The sequence below is a fragment of the Pristiophorus japonicus genome, chromosome 2, assembly GCF_044704955.1.
Source record: "Pristiophorus japonicus isolate sPriJap1 chromosome 2, sPriJap1.hap1, whole genome shotgun sequence".
In the NCBI taxonomy this organism is placed as follows: Eukaryota; Metazoa; Chordata; class Chondrichthyes; family Pristiophoridae; genus Pristiophorus; species Pristiophorus japonicus.
Genome location: NC_091978.1, coordinates 213,488,599 through 213,508,087, shown reverse-complemented (window position 1 = coordinate 213,508,087; position 19,489 = coordinate 213,488,599). Strand labels below are relative to the sequence as shown.

Here is a 19,489-nt window from a genome sequence, read left to right as displayed (position 1 = left end):
TCCTGCGAATAGATTTGCAGGATGTTGTGGCGGCAGCGTTGGTGGTACTTTTCCAATGTTTTGAGGTGCCTGCTGTACATAGTCCATGTCTCTGAGCCATATTGGAGGGTGGGTATCACCACTGCTCTGTAGACCATGAGCTTGGTAGATTGCAACTATTGTCAGGCTGGATGTCAAACAAGGGCTGGAATTTTCCCATTGCTGAGCATGCGGGTTTGGGGGCATGTCGGCAGTTAAATTTACGGAAATTGCCAGTGTGTTGGGAATCCGCCGTCGTCCCGCCGACTTCCATATTTAACTCCGGCGCATTTTGAAGCACGCCACAGGCCCGCTCGGGAGAGGCGGGCGACCTCATTCAAGTACTTAAATGCTTGTTTTGACTTTAACTTCAGGAACATGGGATTCACGCACCTCAGGAACCTCGCCCGTGAAGGGGAGGTGGAAACTCGGTGGCCATTGTACGAGTGCATTAATTGAGAGCTGGGAAATACACAATACTCCCACATTGCACCTGATTTCTTGGCTAATGAAAAGGCCCTTGCTGATTCCGTTTAGTGCAGAGATTTAGTTGTCAGCAATTTTCAGGTCATTTCTGCAACTCTCACCACATTGCTAGTCACTATCACAACATTGAGGGATTGGCCACTGATCTCCACTTTACTTGTCATCTACGACATCAGCATGGGTGCTGCTTATGCTGTCTCGCATTGGACCTCGGAATTGGATCTTGATGAGCCACACCACCACCGCCACCAGCAGCAACAGCAGCTTTCTCTTCAATGACCTGATACTGCACAGAAGAGAGGGGATCAGCACAGGAACTGCACTGCACCAGAGGCGATACCCACAACACGGTATACAGACAGAGTATGAGCTTCCTGGACGTGACTCAGCAGCAGTGCTTCAGGAGGCCCTGGCTATTATGCCAGGTTGGCGCAGATATTTGTAACTTGCTGGAACAAGACCTGCTTCACAGAGGACCTGGTGGACAAGCCTTACCAATGGCTGTCAAATTCACCACCACCCTCAACAACTTCACCTCAGGCTCATTCCAGGGATCAGCTGCAGACATTTCCAGGATCTCGCAGTCGGCTGTCCACAGCTGCATCACCGAGGTGACCGATGCCATGTTTCACAAGTCAGCCAATTGTGTAAACTTTGCCACTGATGCAACCAGTGTTACTGTGTGGGCACTTGGTTTTGCGGCTCTGGCTGGCTTCCCACAGGTGCCTTCTTCTTAGGCAGTCCCTCGGAGTCGAGGATAATTTACTTCCACACTAATGAGAGTTCTCAGGTGACTGATGAGACCAATGCGAGATCTACAGACTCTGTCACAGATGAGGCAGGTGGTGGTTGAAGGGACGGGTGGGTGAGATGCTTGGGTTGTCGAGCGCTGTTTGCACTTGGCTATGCTCCCAGCGAAGGGACTCGTGGTGTTCGGCACCTTCCCGGATGCTTCACCTCCACTTTGAGCGGTCTTGGGCCAGGGATTCCCAGGTGTCGGTGGGGGGTTGCACTTTTTCAAGGAGGCTTTGAGGGTGTCCTTGAAGCGTTTCCTCTGCCCACCTGGGACTCGCTTGCCGTGTCGGAGCTCTGAGTAGAGCGCTTGTTTTGGGAGTCTAGTAAAGGGCATGCGGACGATGTGGCCCGCCCAATGGAGCTGATCGAGCGTGGTCAATGCTTCGATGCTGGGGATGTTGGTCTGAGCGAGAACACTGACGTTGATGAGCCTATCCTGCCAATGGATTTGCAGGATCTTGTGGAGGCAGCGTTGGTGGTACTTCTCCAGTGTTTTGAGGTGCCTGCTGTACATAGTCCATGTCTCTGAAGCATATAGGAGGACGGGAATCACTACTGCTCTGCAGACCATGAGCTTGGTGCCGGATTTGAGGTCCTGGTCTTCAAACACACCCTTCCTCAGGTGACCGAAGGCTGCAATGGCACACTGAAGGTGGTGTTGAACTTCGTCATTGTCATCTGCTCTTGTTGACAATAGGCTCCCAAGGTATGGGAAAGGGTCCATCTTGTCCAAGGCCTCGTCATAAATCTTGATAATCAGGGGTCAGTACTGTGTGGCGGGGGCAGGTTGGTAGAGATCCTTTGTCCTACGGATATTTAGTGTAAGGCCCATGCTCTCGTATACTTCGGTGAAGGTGTTGACGATGGTTTGGAATTCGACCTCCGGTGTGCGCAAACGCAAGCGTCGTCTGCATACTGCAATTCAATGACAGAGGATGAGACGACCTTGGATCTGATCTGTAGATTGCTTCTACAAGGTGCAACCCCTGTGGCTTCAGCAGAGGTAGAGGCAGACTGCTCATTTCCCTGCTGCAACTGCATTATATACACTTGGTGGTCGTCCTCTGGATTTTAGAGCCTGTGAGAGACTGCTCCTGCAACTGTGCAGAGGCAGACTCTGCCATCAGGATCCGAGGAAACATTTGGGGCTCTGACTGAGGGGGAGGCAAAGGGGGAGAAGTGTGAGCGCTTTGAGAAGAGCCCCCACTTCTATGTCCCCTTTCACCATTATCCCTCTCATGGGCCGCCTGCACTTCCCTGCTAGCACCTTGCTACTCATCATCATCATCATCATAGCAAGTCCCAATAATTGAGGAAGACTTGCTTCCACTCCTGAAGTGCGTTCTTTGGCTGAACAGTCCAATACGAGCGCCACAGACTCTGTCACAGGTGGGACAGATAGTCGTTGAGGGAAGGGGTGGGTGGGACTGGTTTGCATCACGCTCTTTCCGCTGTCTGCGCTTGATTTCTGCATGCTCTCGGCATTCGAGTCTCAACGCTACACATCTGCGGGGCAATGGATACCCAAGTCTACATTTATATCCCTCCTTGAGATGAGGTATGTGAGCATTTGCCATCTGTTGTCCACAGCCAGCATGATCTCGTGTGACTATAGCGCATTTGGTGCTCCATGCAGGTGGCTATTCTTTCTGTGGAACAGCACATCGTCGCCATTGCCTGCGACATGGTGTGCTCATGTTGGAGATGGATTCCTCCATTCTCTGCATATTTGCAGACATCGCGGCTGAAAAGCTGGCAGAGCCTCATGCAATTGTTGCTGCCCCTCCAAGATCGACCTCTTTGTCCATGTAGCTCAGCAGAGCTTGGAATGTCCCACACCCTCCGGTGAGGAGTCTCCACTGCTGTCCCTGTCATCACCACCTGCTCTTGCTCACTTGTGATGTGAGAGACACCAGGTGACAACACTACTTTATGTCGCACAGGACCCACCGAGGTGTCCAAATCTGCGCAGATGCTGGCTGAGCTTGGGTATGCTGATGGTGCACCCTCAGAGCTTGGAGCTTCCTCTGAGGAGTCGTCTTCCTCCTCTGGCTGGACAGTGGAGTGGGGGCACTTGATGGACCTGTGGGAGAGTAAAGAGATGAATTAGAACTGTTAGATCAAGGATGGTAATGTTACCATTATGCACATGTTGACATTTAAGTGGCTGCTGACATCAGTCACCATATGAGTAACTGCTGTATGCCATGTGGCTGTATGAGATGTAATTCTGTCAGCAGTGTTAGATCAAGGATGGTAATGTTACCATCAGGTTGCTGGGATGTCCCCCTCTCCATCTTCCACCACCAGCAGCTCTGCAACTCCAGAGATCTCCAGGGCCGCCGCCTCCTCTGCTGGCGTCAATTGAATAAAGACTGGAGAGCCACTTCTGGTTCTCTGCCTCTCCCTGTTGTTGTGGATTCTCTTCTGCAAGGAGGGAAAAAAGAGAACTTTGAATCAGAGTGACAGAATGAATGGATGGGCTACATCTGTAGAGCGTGACATTGCCAAATGGCGGCCTCCTATGGTGTTACTTGCTATGATTGCATTATGATTAGGGTGTCCGTGGTGGTTAGTCAGATGGGGATGTGAGTAGATGCAGGGACAGAGGGATGGGTGCACCTTGCAAGGTAGGTTGGTGTGAGGATTGACATGACTGAATAGGCTTGGGAAGGCAGAGTGATGGGGAGATGGTGATGGGCACATAAGGATGTAGTGAGTCTGGCATTGCACTCACCTTTGCTGACCTCATGAGATCATTGAATCTTTTCCTACACTAGATCCACATCCCTGCTGTTGACCTCCTCTGTGATCTCTAACCATTCCCTTTTTGTATCTTTGGATGGTCTTTTGCGCCCATCGCCAGGGAAGAGGACCTCCCTGTGTGCTCTCACTGCCTGCACCAGAACATCGAGGGAGGCATCGTTAAATCCTGGTGCAGCCCTCTGCCTTTGTTTATCCATGACCCACATTTTTATCAGCTTTATAATGCTTCTCAAACTTCTCTCTCACCTGTAACAATCCTACATCAACCTTCAAATGAGATGTGTGCAAGGCTGCTTTAAATATCGGCGCTGGAAATGAGTTATCGATGATGCCATCAGGCCCGCTCCATTTAATTGGACCGGGAAATGCACATAACTGGTTTAATGGGGCCATTAAGTAAAAGTCGCTCTGAACAAGGTGCTGATCAGAACATCGGGTTCCTGACCCGCTACGCGGCCCGCACGCAAGCCGACTCCAAGGTAAAGATTCTGACAACACAGCCATTGAATGGACTGAAAGAGGTGATGGAAAGGTAGAGCTGGGAGCATACATGTGCAAGCTGTGGATGTTGTCACCATGAGTTAACATGTAGATTGGAGGGGACGGGGGATAAGTTCACGTCAGAGCTTTGATAGAAATATTTAATAACAATTTGATAAACCCATTCAGTGACGACAATAAGAACTAATCTGCCTTGCAACTGATGAAGTTGCACCAACTAACATTACTGTAGATCTTGTGCAAATGAGATTTTGAACAAAAGGCATATACGAGACCTCCAGGGAACAATGACTTGAAAGCAAACCACATCATAGAAAGTTTGTGATACAACATCTAAAGTATGGACAACCTTCAGCATCAACATAAAATATGGAGAGGAAGTAGCAAACAGGTCATTTTGAAGGCTGATTGAAAATTGTATAAATTCTCATCATAGTGCAAAGCAGAAACTTGAAAATAGCCATTCCACCCTAAACTTGTGATTTCTCCTCTTCTTGAACCCTTCTGCCTTATGACATCTCCCTTGCCTTCAAAAGCCTCATCAAAATCTATCTCTTCAGTCTTGCCTTCAGTCACCTTCCCTAACTTTTCTCCCAATTTCTAGTTGGTGTCGTTTTTCATTGAGCACGTGCATCCCAACCTCAAAAAAAGGAATAACAATTGCATCTGAAGAGAAAGCTGCTTCTCTGTTGTGCCAGTTTTAAATGCTAAGATTTCCTCTCAAATATTTGTAAAATGTGGCAAAAGTTCTTATAAAATTAGACAATCAGACATCTGAAAAGTTGTCAACATGACTGGGTAAGACATTTGTATTGTCTTGTTGAAATGCATGAATTCACTGGTTATGGTACAGTCGCTATTGAAATATCACGGTTTTGAAGATTCTTAATGATTTGAAACCCAGTACTTTCTCCATTGCCTTTTGAGCTCTTTACAGTACTATTTATTTTTGAGTGTTGTGACCCAAAGCAGATATAGTATTCCCAACTTAACAATGGTTTATAAAGTGTCCACATATATATGAATTATTCTGTTTACTTTGACAATTGTTAGATAGACTTGCAATGTTTGTTCAGCTAATTTTTCCCCCTACTGCACCCGACGCATTGAAAGATAGATCCTTGTGTAATATTTGCTTTTTTAGCATCAGTTATACATTACTTCAATTTTTAAAAATTCATTCATGGGTTTTGAGCATCACTGGCAAGCCCAGCATTTATTGCCAATCCCTAATTGACTTAAGAAGGTGGTGGTGAGCTGCTTTCTTCAACTGCTGTAGTCCCTATGGTGAAGGTACTCCCATAGTGCTGTTGAGGAGGGAGTTCCAGCGACGATGAAGGAATGGTGATATATTTCTAAGTCGGGATGGTGTATGCCTTGGAGGGGAACTTGGAGGTGATGATGTTCCATTGTGCCTGCTGGCCTTGTCCTTCTATGTGGTAGAGGTCACAAGTTTGGGAGTGCTATTGCAGAAATTTTGGTGATTTCCTGCAGTGCATCTTGTAGATGGTACACACTGCAGCCATGGTGTGCAGGTAGTGGAGGGAATGAATGTTGAAGGTGATGGATGGGATGCCAATCAAGCAGGCTGCTTTTGTCCTGGATGGTGTTGAGCTTCTTCAGTGTTGTTGGAGCTGCACTCATCCAGGCAAGTAGAAAGTATTCCATCACACTCCTGACTTGTATCTTGTAGATGGTGAAAAGGCTTTGGGAGTCAGGAGTGAGACATGCACCGCAGAATACCCAACCTCTGACCTGCTCTTGTAGTCACAGTTTTTATGTGGCTGGCCTATTTAAATTTCTGATCAATGTTGACCCTCAGGATAGTGCGGGATTCGTCGATGGTAATGCCATTGAATGTCAAGGGGCGGTGGTTAGACTCTCGTTGAAAATAGTAATTGCCTGGCACTTGTGTGGCGTGAATGTTACTTGACACTTATCAGCCCGAGTCTGAATGTTGTCAAGTTCTTGTTGCATGCGGGCTTCCTTTCATAATCCATTTACACAAATAATTATCTGAAAATGTCATTGGATAAAGTACCATTTGGATATTGTTCAGTGCATTCAATACATTTTGAATTCCCAGTTTCGACAGTAACCTTTCCAGAGTAATTGTGCAGCCTAAGCAACCCAGTAATGTATACAATTTTAGTCAAAAGCTAATAAACTGTTCTGGCCTGAAGAGCCTGACCAGATTTTCATTGAAGAATGTACCATACAATGAAATGAAAGCAATACACTGCAGATGCTGGAAATCTGAACTAGAAACATAAAATGCTGGAAATACTCAGCAAGTCAGGCCACATCTGTGGAGAGAGTGAAACAGAGTTAACATTTCAGGCGACAACCTTTCATCAGAACTGGAAAAAGTTCGAGATGCAATAGGTTTTAAGCAAATACAGGGGCAGGGAAAGGCAAGAGGGGAGGAAAGAACAAAAGGGATGGTCTGTGATAGGGTAGAAGGTAGGAGTGATTAAATGACAAAAGAGATATGGTACAAGGCAAAATAGGGAGGTAATAGGACAAATTAATAAACAAAAGATGGGTCTAAAGGAACTGTAAATTACAATGGCAGAATCTTTACCAACAGCTGCTGTCTGAAAAAAATGAGAGCATTGGTTATGATCTGAAATTGGTGAATTCAGTTGAGTCCGGAAGGCTGTAAAGTGCCTAATTGAAAGATGAGGTGCTGTTCCTCAAATTTCTGTTGAGCTTCATTAGAACAGTGTAGGAGGCTGAGGTCAGAGTGGGAGAATTAAAACGATAAGCGAGCAGAAACTCGGGGTCACATAAAAGGCACAGCAGGGAGTCCGGGGCCCAGCGTCAACGGCAGTCGGGAGCAGCGTCGAGGAGGTGCGTTGGTGAGACCTATAAAAGGCACAGCAGGGAGTCCGGGGCCCAGCGTCGAGGAGGTGCGTTGGTGAGACCTATAAAAGGCACAGCAGGGAGTCCGGGGCCCAGCGTCGAGGAGGTCCGTTGGTGAGGCCTATAAAAGGCGTACTTGTGCAGCTACAGGGAGAAGGCAAAAAAGAAGTAGAAAGAAACAGAAAGGTGACGTCACAGCCAAGGGGGTAAGTGATTGGCTGGTGATTGGTGAGTAGTTTTTCTTTTTTCTCTTCTATAACAGTGAGTAAACTTTAGCATTGTTGTTGCCTATCTAAGGGTTAAGTCATAGCAGGACAGCTTGGTCACGTGTTATGCTCCTCCTGTACCATGTGGGAACTCAGGGACGAATCCAGTGTCCCTGACGACTACGTGTGCGGGAAGTGTATCTGCCTCCAGCTCCTGACGGACCGCGTTGCGGAGTTGGAGCTGAGGGTGGATTCACTCTGGAGCATCCATGATGCTGAGAATGACGTGAGTAGCACATGTAGCGAGTTGGTCTTATCGTAGGTGAATGGTCCACAGCCAGATAGGGAATGGAAGACCAGCAGGAAGAGCAGTGCAAGGAAGGTAGTGCAGGGGTCCCCTGTGGTCATACCCCTGCAAAACAGATACACTGCTTTGAGTACTGTTGAAGGGGATGACTCATCAGGGGAGGGCAGCAGCAGCCAAGTTCATGGCACCGTGGCTGGCTCTGTTGCACAGGAGGGCAGGAAAAAGAGTGGGAGAGCGATAGTGATAGGGGATTCAATTATAAGGGGAATTGATAGGCGTTTCTGCGGCCGCAACCGAGACTCCAGGATGGTATGTTGCCTCCCTGGTGCAAGGGTCAAGGATGTCTCGGAGCGGGTGCAGAACATTCTAAAAAGGGAGGGAGAATAGCCAGTTGTCGTGGTGCACATTGGTACCAACGACATAGGTAAAAAAAAAAGGGATGAGGTCTACGAAACGAATTTAAGGAGCTAGGAGCTAAATTAAAAAGTAGGACCTCAAAAGTAGTAATCTCGGGATTGCTACCAGTGCCACGTGCTAGTCAGAGTAGGAATCGCAGGATAGCGCAGATGAATACGTGGCTTGAGCAGTGGTGCAGCAGGGAGGGATTCAAATTCCGGGGCATTGGAACCGGTTCTAGGGGAGGTGGGACCAGTACAAACCGGACGGTCTGCACCTGGGCAGGACCGGAACCAATGTCCTAGGGGGAGTGTTTGCTAGTGCTGTTGGGGAGGAGTTAAACTAATATGGCAGGGGGATGGGAACCAATGCAGGGAGACAGAGGGAAACAAAAAGGAGACAAAAGCAAAAGACAGAAAGGAGATGAGGAAAAGTGGAGGGCAGAGAAACCCAAGGCAAAGAACAAAAAGGGCCACTGTACAGCAAAATTCTAAAAGGACAAAGGGTGCTTAAAAAAAACAAGCCTGAAGGCTTTGTGTCTTAATGCAAGGAGTATCCGTAATAAGGTGGATGAATTAACTGTGCAAATAGATGTTAACAAATATGATGTGATTGGGATTACGGAGACGTGGCTCCAGGATGATCAGGGCTGGGAACTCAACATCCAGGGGTATTCAACATTCAGGAAGGATAGAATAAAAGGAAAAGGAGGTGGGGTAGTATTGCTGGTTAAAGAGGAGATTAATGCAATAGTTAGGAAGGACATTAGCTTGCATGATGTGGAATCTATATGGGTAGAGCTGCAGAACACCAAAGGGCAAAAAACGTTAGTGGGAGTTGTGTACAGACCTCCAAACAGTAGTAGTGATGCTGGGGAGGGCATCAAACAGGAAATTAGGGGAGCATGCAATAAGGGTGCCGCAGTTATAATGGGTGACTTTAATATGCACATAGATTGGGCTAACCAAACTGGAAGCAATACGGTGGAAGATGATTTCCTGGAGTGCATAAGGGATGGTTTTCTAGACCAATATGTCGAGGAACCAACTAGGGGGGAGGCCATCTTGGACTGGGTGTTGTGTAATGAGAGAGGATTAATTATCAATCTCGTTGTGCGAGGCCCCTTGGGGAAGAGTGACCATAATATGGTGGAATTCTGCGTTAGGATGGAGAATGAAACAGTTAATTCAGAGACCATGGTCCAGAACTTAAAGAAGGGTAACTTTGAAGGTATGAGGCGTGAATTGGCTCGGATAGATTGGCGAATGATACTTAAGGGATTGACTGTGGATGGGCAATGGCAGACATTTAGAGACCGCATGGATGAACTACAACAATTGTACATTCCTGTCTGGCGTAAAAATAAAAAAGGGAAAGTGGCTCAACCGTGGCTATCAAGGGAAATCAGAGATAGTATTAAAGCCAAGGAAGTGGCATACAAATTGGCCAGAAATAGCAGCGAACCCGGGGACTGGGAGAAATTTAGAACTCAGCAGAGGAGGACAAAGGGTTTGATTAGGGCAGGGAAAATGGAATACGAGAAGAAGCTTGCAGGGAACATTAAGACGGATTGCAAAAGTTTCTATAGATATGTAAAGAGAAAAAGGTTAGTAAAGACAAACATAGGTCCCCTGCAGTCAGAATCAGGGGAAGTCATAAGGGGGAACAAAGAAATGGCGGACCAATTGAACAAGTACTTTGGTTCGGTATTCACTAAGGAGGACACTAACAACCTTCCGGATATAAAAGAGGTCAGAGGGTCTAGTAAGGGGGAGGAACTGAGGGAAATCCTTATTAGTCGGGAAATTGTGTTGGAGAAATTGATGGGATTGAAGGCCGATAAATCCCCAGGGCCTGATGGACTGCATCCCAGAGTACTTAAGGAGGTGGCCTTGGAAATAGCGGATGCATTGACAATCATTTTCCAACATTCCATTGACTCTGGATCAGTTCCTATCGAGTGGAGAGTAGCCAATGTAACCCCACTTTTTAAAAAAGGAGGGAGAGAGAAAACAGGGAATTATAGACCGGTCAGCCTGACATCGGTAGTGGGTAAAATGATGGAATCAATTACTAAGGATGTCATAGCAGTGCATTTGGAAAGAGGTGACATGATAGGTCCAAGTCAGCATGGATTCGTGAAAGGGAAATCATGCTTGACAAATCTTCTGGAATTTTTTGAGGATGTTTCCAGTAGAGTGGACAAGGGAGAACCAGTTGATGTGGTATATTTGGACTTTCAGAAGGCTTTCGACAAGGTCCCACACAAGAGATTAATGTGCAAAGTTAAAGCACATGGGATTGGGGGTAGTGTGCTGACATGGATTGAGAGCTGGTTGTCAGACAGGAAGCAAAGAGTAGGAGTAAATGGGTACTTTTCAGAATGGCAGGCGATGACTAGTGGGGTACTGCAAGGTTCTGTGCTGGGGCCCCAGCTGTTTACATTGTACATTAATGATTTGGACGAGGGGATTAAATGTAATATCTCCAAATTTGCGGATGACACTAAGTTGGGTGGCAGTGTGAGCTGTGAGGAGGATGCTATGAGGCTGCAGAGCGACTTGGATAGGTTAGGTGAGTGGGCAAATGCATGGCAGATGAAGTATAATGTGGATAAATGTGAGGTTATTCACTTTGGTGGTAAAAACAGAGAGACAGACTATTATCTGAATGGTGACAGATTAGGAAAAGGGGAGGTGCAACGAGACCTGGGTGTCATGGTACATCAGTCATTGAAGGTTGGCATGCAGGTACAGCAGGTGGTTAAGAAAGCAAATGGCATGTTGGCCTTCATAGCGATTGGATTTGAGTACAGGGGCAGGGAGGTGTTACTACAGTTGTACAGGGCCTTGGTGAGGCCACACCTAAAGTATTGTGTACAGTTTTGGTCTCCTAACCTGAGGAAGGACATTCTTGCTATTGAGGGAGTGCAGCAAAAGTTCACCAGACTGATTCCCGGGATGGCAGGTCTGACCTATTAAGAAAGACTGGATCAACTGGGCTTGTTCAGAAGAATGAGAGGGGACCTCATAGAAACGTTTAAAATTCTGATGGGTTTAGACAGGTTAGATGCAGGAAGAATGTTCTCAATGTTGGGGAAGTCCAGAACCAGGGGTCACAGTCTAAGGATAAGGGGTAAGCCATTTAGGACCGAGATGAGGAGGGACTTCTTCACCCAGAGAGTGGTGAACCTGTGGAATTCTCTACCACAGAAAGTTGTTGAGGCCAATTCACTAAATATATTCAAAAAGAGTTAGATGTAGTCCTTACTACTAGGGGGATCAAGGGGTATGGCGAGAAAGCAGGAATGGGGTACTGAAGTTACATGTTCAGCCATGAACTCATTGAATGGCGGTGCAGGCTCGAAGGGCCGAATGGCCTACTCCTGCACCTATTTTCTATGTTTCTATGTTTTTTCTATGTCACCTTTGCGGACTGAACGAAGGTGTTCCACAAAAGCAATCACCTAATCTGCCTTTGGTCTCCCCATTGTAGAGGAAACCACATCATGAGCAGCGAATACAGTATACTAAATTGAAAGAAGTACAAGTAAATTGCTGTTTCACCTGGATGGTGTGTTTGGGGCCTTGGACGGTGGGAAGGAAAGAGGTTAAAGGGCAAGTGTTGCATCTCCTACGCTTGTATGGGAAGGTGCTGAGGGAAGGGAAGGGGGTGTTACGAGTGATTGAAGAGTGGACCACGATGTCGCGGAGGGAATGGTCACTTCGGAAAGCTGTAACTGGACGGGAGGAGAAGATTTGTTTGGTGGTGACTTCACGCTGAAAGTGGCGGAAATGACAGAGAATGATCCATTGAATGTGAAGGCTAGTCAGGTGGAAGGTGAGGATAAGGGAAACCCTATCATGGTTCAGGGAGGGAGGGAATGGGGTGGTGATATGTATGATAACAATGGCCCGGATTTTGCAGTCAGTGGTATAATTAAGGATTATGCTGCCGGCATCCGAACCCAATGCGCACTTACCTGTTTTAAGATCCCAAACATAAAGTTGCTGTTAAATACTGTACCATGTGCATAAGCATACCTGGAGTCACGTGGGCCCGTGCTCCAATCAGTAAACAGAAGGTCCAGCAGAACTTCATAAAAAGATCACTAGTGCAATGCTTACTGCTGCAAAGTATTTAAGAATGGCAAGAATGAATCTCATGCTAACATCTAAGAGTTATAAATGCAGAACTGCACAATATTTCTCGATATTTGTTGAGTTAATCTCCAACTAAATTAACCTTTAAATCATGACAAGTAGTGGACACCATGAACAAAATCCTGTGGGTCATATGTAAATGCTTCCATTTCTGGCCTCATAGCTTTTATAATTACTTGGATTTGCTGGGAGGTATCCCCAGCCGTAAAATGTTCATACGTAATTGCTGGGTAGTTGGTGGGCAATTGGCCCAACTCTGCGCCAGCAATTATGATTTCCATGTCGGTGCGGATTGTCTGTCAAGTCCGAACTTGACAGATTGCAAGTTTGGTATATCAGTAGACCGTCATACCAACTGCAAAATCTGGGCCAAAGTGTTTTGGTGTTTTTTTATATAAACAAGGTGGCGATCATTAGTGGTTTTAGGAGTACAACTGGAAAAAAAACGAATAAGCTTATTATGATTGCACAACTCAGCCTTTACATGTTTGGCAGTCTAACAAATTCAAGTAAGTAAGAGGCCAGCCATAATTGTCAACTTCAGAATTGTACAAAGTATTCTTAGCTTCTTCCCCCTTCCAAAAGCATTCTGTATGTGGAACATTAACCTTCTTTCTATTCCCAAGACTGCTCTTTGTACTCTTGTGAAAATTATGCTGATTCTGAATGCCTATAAACCTGCCTCAGTTACCAAAGGAAAGAGTAATTTGTGCCCCGATAAATGTCATAATGTCAAGTATGTAGTAATTCTGAAATGCGCAGCGCCAATGACGGTTACTAATCATTTGTATATGTTTACTATTTGTTTTGTAGTGGTACATACTGAATGAAACCTTTTTGAAGAATTATTATTCTACAATTAATGCAGAGTTTGATTGAAAGATTTTGTTCACATAGGTAATTTTTAATAAATCAGTTCATTTGGTTTTGCCATTTGTATGAAGGGCATTTTTAAGTTTATGACTGCAGCTTTTGCAATTCAGAAAATTGTAGGATTGTAACTGAACAAAACGCAATCATTGCGTACGTAAAGTGCTGCAGATTCATAAAGCTGTTTCAGTAACTTTGTTGTAAAGATTTTGATTTTTACCAGCTTACCTTACATTTTGTGAACTTTAAGTGCACACTGATATTTGATACAAATCCTATTTATCCTTCTTTGTTTGCATGCAGCAAGAAGTTATGGGAGAAGACGAGGTAAACATTTGGTTTCTAGTGCTGACTTGTATCTTTAAATGAATCAATGTGATTTGATGACTGATTAGTAGTTATTTGTTTTTGGCAATTAATGATTGAATCATGGATTGGGTGTTGATTTCTCATTAGATCTGCATGATGTTGTGTAGAAAATAACTAACTGTATGATCATAAAGCCAAACTTAATGCTACAAAAAATAGTTAATACTTGTGGTTTAATAAATGCTAATTTTATGCAGTACTTCAAGAAAAAGTTGAGATATTATATTAAAGGTTGCATGATCATCTGAACATAGTGTTAAACTAGTGTTCTGATCTGTTCAGTTGTCTAAATGAACCTGCAAACTTTTTGCGCAAGTTAAATAGAGTTTTTCAACATGAGATATCCTTTCCATAGTATTTTTTTTCTTAAATTCAATTTCTTTGAAGGCCCCTTCTGGCATCCACTCCAGAAAGTATGGGATGGTTTCGGCCACAGACATCTGCATGGACAGTGCTTTATTACCAACCCAGAAGAGTTACAGTTGTTCAGCAGGACTGATGTGCTTTCTTTCTCACCCCCAGCCCCCAAGCTTGAATGTCATACTAATGAAGTTGATCATCTAGCTGAAAACTAGTGAAGATTATAGAATTTGAAAAATAAACTTAATGGTTGTTCAAACTATCTCTAACAAGTCACCCAGTAGCTGGCAGCTGCTAAACTGCACTTTTGGAGATTCCTCAATGAACCTAGTTCATAAACCCAATTTGTACTTTAATAGAAAGAAAAGAGCCACATTGTAATCAAACTTCTTCATTTTTGATGCATCTTCCTTTCCATCTAATACTCATGATCAATATAAAAATAAAACGGTGAACTAAGATTATTTTCCTTTTTGCCCTGCTTTCCTCTCCAAAGACACTCACTCTTGATGGAGAAATCTGCCCTCAAAGGTGCTGGCAACTGCAGACACATTGTTAATTTGGCCCTTTTTAATGTGTGAACCTAATTGAGTGCAGGCAGGCTAAGGAGGGCACCACAACGAGCCCGGTGCCATTCTCACCTGATTTCTACACATACTTTCTGCAAAGGGCATGGGTGGTATAGGGACTTTGGCTGTTTTTTAAACATTTTTGCCTCCCTAACCCAGGGGTACTGTAGACAAGTTGTTGCCCAAGCTGGCATCAGCTAACTCTGCATAGGACTGGGATTGAACCATTTATATGACTCCGTGTCACTACAACCAGTGCTTTAGCCAATAAGGAGCGAAAATTTCTAATAGCTTTATGTATACTACACACACATTTAAATTCAGCATTAATAGGGATATGTTTCAGGTGGGGGAGAGAATTTAGCTGACTGACTGATTAATGCTGGAAATGGGTGTCAACATGAATCAGTGCAGGTGATTGACTTCAATCTTGCAGATAAGTAAAACATTGTAATTTGTTGCCAGGCTGCAGAAGTCATGTGGTGAATCCCGAATAGTATCCTGCCTCAAGGCCTCAAACAATTTTATTGGGTTGTGTGCAATGCTTATTTTTATTTATCTTTTAGAAGGGAACTTATTTTAAGAAATGCCCTTCACTTTCCAGATTTCTAAAAGAACTTTAGAAAATAAGGATCTGAATTTGGCATTAACACAAACTGAAGAGTGTCTGTGTGGATTCATGTTAAATTTTATTTGTAGAGAAACTGCTATTTCAGTGCTTTGTGTTAGTTGGATGGGTCGGCAACCTCATGCCTTAATCACATCCTTACCTTCTTTGGCATAAAAACAGGGCAGTACTATCTAAATTCTGCCTAATATAAGAAATGATTATTATCATCATCTTTCCATTTATGTAGAATCTGAAAACTTACTGTTCCAGCAAATGATGAGCAATTATATTTATTTAGTTCTGATAGAACTAAATTTTGGGTGTATCCTTTCCCCAAGCAAGCTGGAATGTATTTTCTACTATTCCAGAAGGCATTTGACAAGGTGCCACATAAAAGGTTACTGCACAAGATAAAAGTTCATGGGGGTGGGGGTAATATATTAGCATGGATAGAGGATTGACTAACCAACAGAAAACAGAGAATCGGGATAAATAGTTCAGTCTCGGGTTGGCAATCAGTAACTAGTGGGGTGCCACAGGGATCAGTGCTGGGACCCCAACTATTTACAATCTATATTAACGACTTGGAAGAAAGGACCGAGTGTAACATAGCCAAGTTTGCTGATGATACAAAGATGGGAGGAATAGCAATTTGTGAGGAGGACACAAAAAATCTGCAAAAGGACATAGACAGGCTAAGTGAGTGGGCAAAAATTTGGCAGATGGAGTATAATGTTGGAAAGTGTGAGGTCATGCACTTTGGCAGAAAAAAATCAAAGAGCAAGTTATTATTTAAATGGAGAAAAATTGCAAAGTGCTGCAGTACATGAAGACCTGGGGATACTTGTGCATGAAACACAAAAGTTTAGTATGCAGGTACAGCAAGTGATCAGGAAGGCCAATGGAATCTTGGCCTTTATTGCAAAGGGGATGGAGTATAAAAGCAGGAAAGTCTTGCTACAGTTATACAGGGTATTGGTGGGGCCACACCTGGAATACTGCGTACAGTTTTGGTTTCCATATTTACGAAAGGATTCACTTGCTTTGGAGGCAGTTCAGAGAAGGTTCACAAGGTTGATTCCGGAAATGAGGGGCTTGACTTATGAGGAAAGGTTGAGTAGGCTGGGCCTCTACTCATTGGAATTCAGAAGAATGAGAGGTGATCTTATCGAACCGTATAAGATTATGAGGGGGCTTGACGAGGTGGATGCAGAGAGAATGTTTCCATTGATAACGGAGACTAGAACTAGAGGGCATAATCTTAGAATAAGGGGCCGCCCATTTAAAACTGAGATGAGGAATTTCTTCTCTGAGGGTTGTAAATCTGTGGAATTCGTTGCCTCAGAGAGCTATGGAAGCTTGGACATTGAATAAATTTAAGACCGAGATAGACAGATTCTGAACCGATAAGGGATTAAGGGGTTATGGGGAGTGGCAGGGAAGTGGACCTGAGTCCATGATCGGATCAGCCATGATCGTATTAAATGGCGGAGCAGGCTCGAGGGGCCGTATGGCCTCCTCCTCCACCTATTTCTTATGCTCTTATATAATGATTGTCAGGAAGATCCATTCTACAAGGCTAGTAGTCCACTTCATGGACTAGAATTATACATGTTTCCTTGGAAAATGTTTACAAGATGACTACATGGAGTTAACCTTACATTTCCATTTTTTGGAGTTGGTTATCAACAGAGAAATGCAGTTTGTAAGTGCTGTTTTAGCCTCTTTTAAAAAGGATAAGCCACTCCAAAAGGAGTATAACTTGTGTTTTGTGGAAAATAAGGATAGAATCAGGATAAATTATAGTTTTAGATTGAATATTGTCATTGTTTAAAACGGCCTTGTTGCTTTCCTGCTTTAGTCCGTAATCTCATTTTCTGTTCAGTATTTGCTTATCTGGATGTTTACTGCCAAGTACAGATTTTCTGTTTGTATCTGTATTGTACCCTTGCCCTTACTTACAAGACTAGGCACTGGACACGACAAAGATACCCCTAGCCCAGTTGACCCTACAAAGTCCTCCTCACTAACATCTGGAGACTTGTGCCAAAATTGGGTGAGCTAGTCAAGCAACAGCCTGACATAGTCATACTCACAGAATCATACTCACAGCCAACGTCCCAGATTCCTCCATCCCTGGGTATGTCCAGTCCAGTCAGCAGGACAGACACACCAGAGGTGGCGGCACAGTGATATAAAGTTGGGAGGGGGTGGCCCTGGGAGACCTCAACGTTGAAGTCTCATGGCATGAGATCAAACATGGGCAAGGAAATCTCCTTGATTACCACCTACTGCCTCCCTCAGCTGATGAATCAGTAATCCATGTTGAACACCCCTTGGAAGAAGCAGTGCAGGTAGCAAGGGCACAGAATGTACTCTGGGTGGGGGTCTTCAGTGTCCATCACCAAGAGTGGCTAAGTAGCACCACTACTGACTTGAGCTGGCCAAGTCCTGCAGGACATAGCTGCCAGACTGAGCCTGCAGCAGGTGGTGAGAGAACCAAAACGAGGGAAAAACCTACTTGACTGCGTTCTCACCAATCTACCTGTCGCGGATGTATCTGTCCATGACAGCATTGGTAGGAGTGATCAACGCACAGACCTTGTGGAGACAAAGACCCGTCTTCGCACTGAAGACACCCCCATCGTGTTGTGTGGTACTACCACCGTGTTAAATGGGATAGATTCAGAACAAATCTAACAGCTCCAAACTGGGCATCCATGAGGCAATGTTGGCCATTAGCATCAACCAAATTGTATTCCACAACAATCGTTAATCTCATGGCCCGGCAAATCCCTCACTCTACCATTACCATCATGTCAGGGGACCAACCCTAGTTCAATGAGGAGTGTAGAAGAGCATGCCAGGAGCAGCACCAGGCATACCTAAAAATGAAGTGGCCTCCTGGTGAAGCTACAGCACAGGACTACATGAATGCTAAACAGCAGAAATAGCATTCTATAGACCGAGCTTTAGCGATCCCACAACCAACGGATCAGATCAAAGCTCTGCAGTCCTGTCACATCCAGTCGTGAATGGTGCTGAACAATTAAACAACTAATGGGAGGAGGAGGTTCCATGAACTTCCACATCCTCAATGATGGCAGAGCGCAGCACGTGAGTGCAAAAGACCAGGCTAAAGTGTTCACAGCCATCTTCAGCCAGAAGTGCTGAGTGGATTATCCATCTCAGCCTCCTTTTGAGGTCCCCACAATCAGAGAAGTCAGTCTTCAGCCAATTCAATTCACTCCACATGATATCAAGAAACAGCTGAGCGGACTAGATACAGCAAAGGCTATGGGTCCTAACAACATCCAGCTGTAGTGCTGAAGACTTGTACTTCAGAACTATCTGTGCCTCTAGCCAAGCTGTTCCAGTACAGCTACAACACTAGCATCTACCTGACAATGTGGAATATTGCCCAAGTATGTTCTGTCCATAAATAACAGGATAGATCCAATCCGGCCAATTACCGCCCATCAGTCTACTCTCAATCATCAGCAAAGTAATGGAAGGTGTCGTCAACAGTGCTATCAAACGGCTCTTAATTCCAATAACCTACTCACCGATGCTCAGTTTGGCTTCCACCAGGACCACTTGGCTCCAGACCTCATTACAGTCTTAAGCCATATATGAAAAGAGTTGAATTCCAGAGGTGAGGTGAGAGTGACTGCCTTTGACATCAAGGCAGCATTTGACCAAGTGTGGCATCAAGAAGCCCTAGTAAAATTTAAGTCAGTGGGAATCAGGGGAAAGCTCTCCACTGGCTGGAGTCACACATAGCACAAAGGAAGATGGTTGTGGTTGTTAGAGGCCAATCATCTCAGCCCCAGGACATGACTGCAGGAGTTCCTCTGCGCAGTGTCTTCGGCCCAACCATCTTCAGCTGCTTCATCAATGACCTTTCCTCCATCATAGGGTCAGAAGTGGGGATGTTCAATGATATCAGTTCCAGCCGCATCTCCTCAGATAATGAAGCAGTCAGTGGCCACATGCAACATGATCTGGACAACATTCAGGCCTGAGCTAATAAGTGGCACGTAACATTCGTACCAGGCAATGACTATATCCAACAAGAGAGAGTCTAATAACCGCTCCTTGACATTCAAATGCATTACCATCGACTTGGAAATATATTGCTGCTCCTGCTTCGTCGCTCAGTCAAAATCCCAAACCCTCCCTAACTACTCTATGGGAATACCTTCACC

The 19,489-nt window shown here is 44.9% G+C and overlaps 1 protein-coding gene across 11 annotated transcripts in view; it reads left to right on the top strand.

Moving 5' to 3' along the window:
• The window catches only part of LOC139243823 (cytoplasmic polyadenylation element-binding protein 2-like), a 211,983-nt gene that overhangs the window by 142,882 nt on the left and 49,612 nt on the right, over positions 1-19,489 (top strand). For 8 of the 11 annotated variants that reach the window (XM_070870875.1, XM_070870880.1, XM_070870874.1 and 5 more), the window contains one exon: positions 13,677-13,700. The exons of the other annotated variants lie outside the window; for them this stretch is intronic. In XM_070870875.1, coding sequence (XP_070726976.1) covers positions 13,677-13,700 — 24 coding nt within the window. The remainder of the gene's footprint in view (positions 1-13,676; positions 13,701-19,489) is intronic. 11 annotated transcript variants of the gene reach the window in all.